Genomic DNA, 11,202 nt, shown 5'->3' with positions numbered 1-11,202 from the left:
TTAAGGTTAGAGTTAACAATTAATTAGGGTTATGGTTATTGTTAACCTAAAGGATAAATTAGGGCTATGATTCAATTACATTAGGGTTAAGTTTAAATTAGGATTATAGTTAATTGGTGGTAAGGGTTTTAGATATAATTTGATTAGGATTATGGTTCAATTAGGGTTAGGATTTAGTTATGGTTAGGGTTCAATTATAGTTCTAAAGATCAGGGCTTAAATTGTAGGTGGGGTTTAATTCTAGGATTAGAGTTAATTTTAGGCTTAGGTTGAAATTATAGAAATATTATATGTTTAGGGTTAAGCTTAGGCTATAATTAGGGTTACTCTAGTAGGATAATTCTTGGGGTGGGGATTGTGTTTCAATTAGAATGAGCGTTACGGTTAGGGCTAGGATTCAATCAGGAATAAGGTTAGCATAACAATTTAATTAGGGTTGGATTTGGTGTTTAGATTTAAATAGGGTTAATGTTTAATAATAAAGAATTATGTTTGGGTGAGGGTTCTATAATAATGCTTGGTTTTAATATTAGAGTTAATTTTTAGTTAGGGTTATGGGTTGCATTAGCCCAAAGATTCAATTATGTTTATATTAGGGATACAATCATTGTTAGGTTGGGCTTAGAGTTAAGGTTATTTTAGAGTTAGGGTTTAGGTTATTAATACAACAATTTTTGACTCTTTTGAAAATTGAATTTTGTAGTGGACAAAATGCATAAAAAATTGGTAAATATTTTAAGAAATATAATTTATATAGTTTAGAAAAAAATCACTTCCAAAATATACTTAAAGAAAATTTAATATAGTAAAATATCTAATATTCATTATGAAAATTTAGACATAATATTATAAAGCTCAATAATCATTTTTTAAAAATTGAACATCATTTATTAAGCTGGATACGTATTAAGCTTGATACATAATATTAATTGAAAATTATGTTATGATGTTAACTATTCATCAAGTAAACCATGGACAACTACAACATATGCACATTCTAGCATAATGAATTTTAATACATTTCACCCTTTTTTTAACTATCCATGAAATTATGCTTACGATTAATGAAGATTCAAATAATATCAAAATTGGTTTCAAGATTCCATTAGGATTAGGGTTGATTCCAACCCTAATAACTATTATAAAAAAAATACACTATGATAATATATAATTTTACTATAATATTCATTGCCTTGCAAATTTGGAATAGATATTCATAAGAAAAACAAACTAAAAAATTGGAGGCATTAATTCTTCCAAAATAATTTATTCAAGTAACAACTTGTATAAATCTTGATCACAACAACTTGTTACCATATTTTTTTACAAAATTGAAGGCATAAATTCTTCCAAAATAAATTATTAACTTGTATAAATCTAGATCACTACAACTTGTTACCATAATTTTATTCTAGAACTTACTAAATTTAATTTCTTTGTTATTTTTACTACAACCTTGATCTTTTGAATTTCATAAAAACCAAATACAACATACTATATTTTAATAAAATTTCTATTTATGAAACACTTTCATTTACAACATCTCAACTTTCCCAAACTCACTTGAAATAAGAAATCTACTATAAAGCTTTCTATTCATCCATCTCATGCTTTTTTTCACACTTCTATGAATAAAACTTAAATTAATTGATTTTTTTCAGAAATTTATCTTTAAGTATTCCATTACTATCTCCATTGATTAAAAAGTAAATAAAATGGTGATTTTAATTCCTACTTTTTAATGTATAATTTTATATTATTATTTTTTAATTATATTTTCTTAATTAATTCCTCTGCAAACTTCACCTCACTAAAAATAAAATATACTTATAATTTTGACAGAGTATTTACATTAGTTTTACAATGGGAACCCAATGTTTTGGTAGATATGCTACAGTGGTATGCTTTGTTCCAGTTGGTATGCAACAACCCGACATGTACAATTGGTATGCAACAGGTTCAGTTGGTACACAACTTCATGGTGACTATTTTTTTGCTCAGTTAGAGTGCCACTTTTCGTGTTAGGACAGTGATTTTACTTCCCCTATTAGATATTGCAATGACGTTCTCTGTTCTCTTCCCTCTACGTTGTAATTATGCTCTATGAGACTATGACAGTGTCTCAGTTTAAGGAAAGTAATAGTCATTGGAGTCAACATATGTAAGGGAAAATAGATCAACCTAAATGTCTCCTTAATCTCTAACTTCTGGGACTTGCATAAAGAGGAATATAAATAAATTATTTTACTTTAATAGTTATCCAAAAAAATAAAATAAAAATGAGAAGTGTCACACACAACCTTACTAATCTAAAAAAAACTTGAAACTGTTCATTCTACCTGTGCAAATGCGAGGTGAAAGTGAGCGAACAACACAGAGCCAATCACCTCCGCTTGAGGAAGAAACTGTGCTGAAGAGCACCGTGCAGATGAATACTCTGATTGCAGAACACCCATGTGGAAATTAAAATATTCTGATTGCATAATTGAATCGATGCAATTGAAGAGAGGTGAATGTGAGTCCTCTATATGCAGCAGTAAAGTCAATCCTTTCAACTTCCTTCAGTAAAGAAATCGTATTGAATGTGTTTGAAGCATGCATCCTAACGGCTGCAAAGAATCTTCTTGGACCATGACAGCTTGGACGGTGACAGTTCAGTAACGTTTGCTCTTCCACCTCAACAATAAAATATAACATTAGCTTTTCCACTTGGACAACTAAGTGATTTGCAAATATAGCATTAGTGAATTCATGTTTTATTCGGTTGTTGAATGTGTGATTGTAATTGCCAGATTGTCTGTTGCGTTTGATATTCTCCACTTTGCATTTTGCATTCGTAACTGCAGCTAAAGAAATGTACACAGATTACTAAGGAGTGGAATAACTGGAAGAATACGAACCACTTCTTTTTTCTTACATCATTACTGGTGATGACCCTTATATGATGCCATTGTAGGTTATGCCTCTCGACGTAATAAAAATAGATATACAATTTATAAATCAATAAATCATACTTCTATGGATGTGACAGTAATATTAAGTGTATAAGAAACATCATTGTGATGTACAATGATGTAATGAATAATTAATGGAGGTAGAACCATGCCATTCATATAAAAGTCTATCACTAGGTGAAAACTAATTATGTATATAAACTATTGTTGAACTCATTGGAAAATGAGTCTATGTAATAGGAAATGTTATCTTTGAGCCGTCTTTGCTGCGCTGGCTTGTTCCCTGGATGCCTCGGTGAAATCTGCCAATTATCAATCAATTTGCTCTTCATATGCGAAGATATGAAAACTCCTCTGCCATTTCTTTTCTTTCTGTTCTTACCAACGTTGTTTAATGCGTTAGATAACTCAAACATCAATCAATTTGCTGTTCATAAGCCCAAATATGTAATACTTTCTTTTCTGCCACGTCATCACCAATTTACTGCTTGTTAGGCGTAACCTACAATGCCACCCACCCATTTGTAACGGTGTAAACAAAAAAGAATTGTATCGTATTCCTACACTTACTAAAGAAATGAAATTAATACATTATAAAACAGCATTCGCTGAAGGATAGGAAACGCCAATCGCTGAAGGATAGGAAATGCCAATGGCTGAAGAATAAGAATAAGGATGCCGAGAAGGAATATGAAGGATTAGGATTTATGATTATGGTTAATTTTATGTTTAGGGGTAGGGTTTGTATCACAATGTTAGGGTTAGAGTTTATATTAGAGGGTTAGAGTTAGGGTTAGGATTATAGTTAGGGTTCCATTGTTAAGGTTAGGCTAATGATTAGGAATTAGATTTATATTATAGTTATGATTAAGGTTAGGGAAAGAGTTAAGATTATGGTTAGGCTTAGGATTTAGGGTTATATTTAGGATTGTGTCTAGGGTTAAGGTTTATATTTATAATTATGGTTATGGTTTGGATTTATAGTTATGGTTTGCATCACTTTTAGGGTTAGGTTAATGGTTAGGGTTAGGATTGCAGTAAGAGTTTACATCATTGTTAGGGTTAGGTTAATAGTTAGATTTTGGATTTAGGGTGAAGGTTAGGGTTAGGCTTACAATTGTTGTTAGGATTAGGATTTATTGTTATTGTTATGATTATTTCTAGGGTTAGACTTTATATCATGGGATTAGGATTAGGGTTAGGATTTACAATTATGGTTAGTTTTGTGTTTAGGGTTAGGGTTTATATCACAACGTTAAGATTGGGGTTAAGGGTTTAAGGTTTATATTAGAGGGTTAGAGTTAAAGTTAAAGGTTAGGGTTAGGATTGTAGTTAGAGTTTACATCATTGTTAGGGTTAGGCTAATGGTTAGGGTTTGGATTTATATCATGGTTAGGGTTAAGGTTAGGGATAGGGTTAAGATTATGGTTAGGCTTACGATTAGGGTTACGTTTAGGATTATGTCAAGGGTTAGGGTTTATATCATAGGTTAAGTGTTAGTTTTAAGGGTTAGGTTTAGGATTGTAGTAAGGGTGAAGTTAGGGTTATATTTAAGTTTAGGGTCAAGTTATGGTTTAGAGTTCAATCAGGTCTAGATTAGAGATATTTTCAAGGAGAGGATTTCATTATGGTAAGGTTTTCATTATAGTTAGGGTTTCTATTTTTTTATGTTGTTAAATGAATCAACAATTAGTTTTAGAATAAATTTAAAACTAAAACTTATATAACTTTAAATGATTAGAGTATGCTTTTGAATGTTTATCAAATCCCGATGGTAATAACTATTGTAGGATAATGTATTTATTATGAATATTTTCTTTCTTATTTCAATAATTTTATGAAATAATTACCTTGAAACTTTGTTCTAATGAAATAAAGACATTTTAAAATAGCTTAAACTATCTTTTAATTGAAATGATATTTTTACTAAAAATTTAAAATATAGATATTTTAAAATAGTTTCAAGTTTCTTATAATTAAAATTATATTATTCTTATCAAACCCTAATGATAATAAAATCAAATACTTAATTAAGGGTTTAAGCTTTCTCAAATAATTTGAAACATTAATAAAATATTCAAAAATTATTTGAATAATAATAAAATTAACAAAGGTTGTATCAAAATATACTTTACTAATAAATATATTAGATAAATAAGAATAAATGAATATTATGAATAGTAATTTGATATTTCTATTTTTTTATTATACTTATTTATGTAATATATATTTTTAAATAAAAGTTAAACTTATACTCTATAGGCATTTGTAAAAATTAATTGATATTAATTGATATTAATTCATTTAACAACATTTCTATTCGACCTTTTTTGGTTTTGCATGAAAATCAATTCACATTTTAAAATTAAAAGAGTCTTTTTTTAATGTTGTTAAATGAATCAACAATTAATTTTAGAATGTTTATAAAAAAAAAAATAGAGCTATATAATATTATATTAATAACGTTTGTTGCAATAATATGTAATATTATTCTTGCAATTATTATTATTATTTTTTATTTGTTTGTACTAAAATAAATTATATTATAATATTATTATATTATTAATGTATGAAATTTAAAATATCTATTTAGACTATTTTATATTATATTTATGTGTTGCAAGATCAAAGCAAATTCTAAAATCTAAGATATATTAAACTTTATTTAATGATAATATTAAACTTTATTTAATTGCGAGTATTATGGTTATGGTTAGCATTAGGGTTAATATTTACATAATGGTTCAGGTTAGATTTATGATTAGGGTTAGAGTTAGCATCAAGGTTAGGGTTTTGTTTTGGTTTAGGATTATGGTTAGGGTTAGGGTTCAGTGTTAAGGTTAACTTTATTGTTAGGGATACAATTACCTTTAGGGTTAAGATCAAAGTTAGGGATAGAAATAGGGTTATGGTTCAATTATATTAGAATTAGGGTTAAATTAGTATTAAAGTTCAATAAGGATTAGGGTTTGGGCTTGACTAAAGTTAGGAATAGATTAGGATTAAAGTTCAATTTGGGTTAGGGTTAAGTTTAGGGTAGGATTATTGTTATGCTTAAGGTTTAGGATGATGGTTAGATTAGCGTTTTCATTAGAATTAGGATAATTATTATGATTAGGGTTATGGTTTGGGGTTATGGTTAGGTTTGTTATTTACATCATGGCTGGGGTTAAGGTTAGGTTTAGGATTATGGTTAGGGTCATAGTTAGGATTATGGATAGGGATAGGGTTTACATCATAGCTAGAGCTAGGGATAGGGTTAGGTTCATGAGTAACATCATGGTTAGGGTTAGGTTTAGGCTTAGTGTAGGATTACCATTAAGATTACCATTAAGATAACTATTGTAGGATAGATCTTGGGGTTATTGTTAGGGTTGAAATATGGTTTGACTTATAGTTTAGTTAGTATTATTGTTCAATAATAGTTATGGTTAGGATTAACATTAAGTTAGGACCGAGTTTTAATTAGAGAGAAATATTTGAGTTAGGGTTAAGTTATAGTTAGTTTCATTTAGGGTTAAATTATGGTTAGGGTTTGGTTATGGTAAGGGCTTAATTATAGTTAGGATTTAATTATAGTATGGATTATAGTTCAATTAGGGTTAGAAATAGGGACATGATTCAATTTCATTATGGTTATGTTTAAATGAGGTTAGGTATTGGGCTAAAATTTAATTAGGATTAGGTTTCAATTAAGGTTTAATTCCAAGGTTAGAGTGAAGCTTAGGGTTAGGTTATGGTTAGGTCTTAATTATGGTAGGATTATGTTTAGGGTTAAGGTTTTTATTGTAGGAAAATGGTTGGGTTTGTTTATATTTAGATTAGAGTCAGGATTAAGGTTAATGTTAGGTTCTGATTAATGTTACTATTGTAGAATAAATCTTGTGGTTAGGGTTAGGGTTCAAATATGGGTCGACTTATAGTTTAATTAGCATTACAGTTCAAGCTACAATTAGGGTTAAACTATTGTAGGATAATGCTTGGGTTCAATTATATTTACACAAGAGTTAGGGTTAAGGTTAGCTTAAATTAAGGGAAGGGTTAATGTTATGTTATGATTAAGATTACTATTGTAGGATAAATCTTGGGGTTACAGTTAGGGTTCAAATATGGTCCTAGTTATAGTTTTATTAGCATTTTGGTGTAAGAACAATTAGGATTAGGATTAAAATTAGGTTAGTATTGGGGTTTAATTAGTGAGAAATATTTTCCAAGTAAGGGTTAAGTTATAGTTAGTTACAGTAAGGGGTTCACTTACAATTAGAATTTGATTATGGTAAGGGTTTAATTGTAGTTACTCTTTGATTATGGTTAGTGTTTAATTATAGTATGAATTGTCGTTCAATTAGGGTTAGAAATAACATCATGATTCAATTCTACTAGGGTTAGTGTTAAATGAGGATTAGGGTTTGGGCTAAAATTCTATTAGAGTTATACTTAAGTACAGGGCTAGGGTTTAACTATTCTTAGAGGGTTCAAGTTGTAGTCAAGGTTTGATTGTAGGGTTCTCTTTTAGTTTAAGGTTAGGTTTTAATGATTAGGTTTCAATTATTATAAGATTAAGCTATAATGATGGTTACTATTCTAAGATAATGTTTGGGGTAAGGGTTGGGGTCAAATTATCTTTAGGGTAAATATTATGTTATGATTAAGGTTAGTATTGTAGCATAAATTTTGGGGTTATAATTAGGGTTAAAATATGGTTCAAGTTATAGGTTGATTAGAATCATGGTTCAAGCACAATTAGGGTTAGGGTTATAATTATGTAAATACTATTTTTAATTGGGTCAATATTTTGAAGATATATTACGATTTTCGTAAATTAATATTATGCTTAGGGTTGAATTAGGGTTAGATTAAGGTTCATGTTGTACGTAGGGTTTACTTCTATGGTTATCTAGTTAAGTTTTTGGTGAGGTTAGGGTTTCCATTCAGTTAGATGAATTAGTGTTAAGGGTTAAGATTATATTTAATTATATTTAGGGTTCAATTATGATTATAGTATGACTATGGTAAGGTTCGATTATAGTTAGGGTTAGGATTAGAGTTGAAATAGGGTTAGGGTTTGATTATGATAAGGTTTTAATTATAGTTATGGTTAGTATTACATTTAAATTAGGTTTAAATTAAGGTTATGATTTAGTTACATTAGGGTTAGGATTAAATTAGGAATAAAGTTCCATTAGGGTTAGGGTTTGGCCTAAAATTCAATTTGGATTAGGGTTTGATTATGTTTAGATAAGGGTTCAAGTTGTAGTTAGGGCTTAATTGATGGGTTATAGTTATGTTTAGGGTTAGGTTATAGTTAGATTTCAATTATGGTAAGATTAGGTTATGGTTATGGTTAGGGTTTAGTTCTGGGTCTGCATTTAGGACAAGGTTTGAGCTTAAGACTAGGGTTCAATTAGCAATATGGCTAGGTTTAAGGTTGGGTTAGGGTTAATGTAAGGTTATAATTAGGCTTACCATTGTAAAATATTTATTGGGGTTAGAATTATGGATCAATTAGAGTTACTGTTAGGATTATGGTTAATGTTCAATAAGTATTTGATTTAGTATTACAATTCAATTAGATTTCAATTATTAAGGGTTAGGGTTAGTGTTGTGATTCAATCATAACCCTAGTAACTATTATATCAATTCAACATACTAAAAAATGATTGTTTTAGAAAAACTACATTAAATATGTTTTGTTTAATAATAAATATGTTAAGGTAAGAGAATTTAGAATAAATGCATACCTTCCATGTAGGATTCAAACATAAATCAATACAAAATAATGTATTTCTTAGAATGTGGTAATGTTTATTAGGGAACTTACAATTTGTGGTAATGTTTATTAAGAGTTAAAATTAGACTTCATTAGGGTTACAATTTTAATTAAGATAAGGGTTAGCATTCAATTTAAATCAAGATTATGATTACAATTCAATTTTTTGAAGGGATAAGGTTTAATTTGGTTTAGTGTTAGAGTTAGGGTTAGGGTTCAAGCTTAGGGTTCAATTCTTTATACTATTAAGGTTTAATAATATTTAAGGTTATGGTTTATTTTGGTTTAGCATTAGGTTTAAAGTTCAATTTGATTTATTGTTTAATTAAAGGTTTAGAGTTAGGGTTCAATTATCTTTATTGATATGTTTAGGGTTTAATTTTTATTTAAGTTTTTCTTTGAGTGTGGTGTAGGGTTAGGGTTCAATTAGGTTTATTGGTATGTTTAGGGTTCAATTTTATTTAAGGTTTTGTTTGAATGTGGAGTAGAGTTAGGGTTAAATTAGGTTTATAGTTAGCATTCAATTTAGTTTAGGGTTAGGTTATGCTTAGATTTCAATTAGGTAGGATTAGAGGTTTAAAATTTCTTTTAATTAAAATTATCTTACTCATCACCTTGAATCTAACTCTAAACTTAATAAAATTTAAACTCTAACTATAAAGCAAAAGATAATTAAGTTCTTATCAAACTCCAACCTTAACGATAACCATAATTAAAATATAATCTTAATTTGAGGGTTTAACCTTTATGAAACAATTTGAGTGTATAATTTTTTTAAGAATATTTATTTATATACATAGTTTTCATTTTTTTTTTAATTTAGAAACATTATATTTTTATGATTAAAATTTAGAGACATAAAAAGTTCTTTTAATATTTCTGTATGTAATTTCAATCTTTCCAATTTAGAAATTAAAATGTGGAAACATAAGAATTCTTTTTGATGTTTCTAAATTGAAAATTAAAGATTGTATATTATTTTTTAAATATTTGTGTATTAGATGTAAATTTGAAACATAATATTTTTTATGTTTAAGATTTAGAAACATATAAATTCCTTTTTGATCTTTCTAAATTAAAAATTAGGATTCTTTTCTTCCTTTCTCTTTCTAAATTGATACTACTATAATAAATTAATTTTTACAATATTTTTTTTGAAATCATATACATATTATTTGCATAATATATTGATAAGAGGACAAAAAGTTATAGATGTTGGTTTTGCTAAAATTGTTTGGTAATCTACACATTTTAACAAAATAAAGTGAAATTATTATCAAAATAGAAATAAAAGAAAATAAAATATAAATATATTTTAAAAATAACAAACAAATCTATAATAATGAATAATTGATTGTGATTTTTTTAATCTAATTTTATAAGATTGAAAACATGTAAACTTTGATAATGTAATTTTGCTTTCACCTTAATTTTATATAGGTAAATAGTTTTTGATGCCAAACAGAGCCGCAGCTTATGTCTTCTGTTTCTTCTTCTTCATTTTCTTTGTGAAAAGTGAGAAGAGGTTCAGGAGAGAGCGGCGGCACAAAAGGAGGCCTAGAAACAAACTGCAGTTGATCCCATCACATGCCCCAAAAGAATTGGTGGCTTTTTATTTGCTTTCTGTTTAGCCTCTCTGTCGGCTCTTTCGCAAGGAGCTTCTGAATAAGATCATCCAGAGAAGATGAGGATGAGAAAAAGAGGTCCTTGCTCATAATATTCACAAAGGTGTCCTTTCGACTAAACCCCCTAAAAGGTGTCTGACCGTGACTCATTTCATATAGAAAGACTCCGAAAGACCACCAGTCGACTGGGTATGAATGGAATTTGCCCCACAGGACCTCTGGTGCGATGTACTCCTTCGTACCCACAAACGAACAAGATTTCCATTCGTTATATTCGCCATGATCAGATATGAGACGCAGGGACAGATCGAAATCAGTGAGCATTATGTGCCCACTATCTTGCACCAATATGTTCTCTGGCTTCATATCTCGATATACGATTCCTTTCTCGTGCAAATACTCCAACTCTACAATCACCTCTGCCACGTAAAACCTGCACATGGATGAAGACAGGTGATCATCTAAAAAAATGACTTCAATTACCACTATTTCACCTGTTCACCTTGAGGAATCTCTCTCTTATATATACAGACAAAAAATATCTGCACAATTATATAGTAACAAAGATAATCCTACAAAGTGTTTAATTAGTTTATTCTCTCAAAAAGTCTCCAATTATAGAGGAGAAGTTTATGCACCAGGATCCCCCGATACCGACTGCAAAAACATAACAAATATAATTAGATTGATATTGAAATTAAAGCAGGACGCAGACATCCACCAAATGCAAGTTAGAAATATAGAAGAACACACAAACACAAATATTCACCTTATGGTGGACTCTGAAAAGGTTTTACTGGGTTACCTATGCCTCAACACGTTAATATCTCCTCCAGAACAATACTCCATGGCC

The 11,202-nt window shown here is 29.0% G+C and overlaps 1 protein-coding gene across 1 annotated transcript; it reads right to left on the bottom strand.

Annotated features, from left to right (window-relative positions):
* Nucleotides 1–10,307: 10,307 nt before the first annotated feature.
* On the bottom strand, nt 10,308–10,790 carry LOC131858591 (protein kinase G11A-like). The gene has a single exon (XM_059211879.1). The coding sequence runs from the start codon at nt 10,788–10,790 to the stop codon at nt 10,308–10,310; it is 483 nt and encodes a 160-aa protein (XP_059067862.1).
* Nucleotides 10,791–11,202: the final 412 nt, after the last annotated feature.

Source organism: Cryptomeria japonica, chromosome 9, assembly GCF_030272615.1.
Source record: "Cryptomeria japonica chromosome 9, Sugi_1.0, whole genome shotgun sequence".
In the NCBI taxonomy this organism is placed as follows: Eukaryota; Viridiplantae; Streptophyta; class Pinopsida; order Cupressales; family Cupressaceae; genus Cryptomeria; species Cryptomeria japonica.
The sequence above is the reverse complement of the archived record's forward strand: the minus strand, read 5'-3'. Positions and strand labels throughout refer to the sequence as shown.

Coding starts and splice junctions, on each gene's coding strand:
- LOC131858591 (XM_059211879.1), bottom strand. CDS start 10,790: ATGTGCAGGTTTTACGTGGCAGAGGTGATTGTAGAGTTGGAGTATTTG.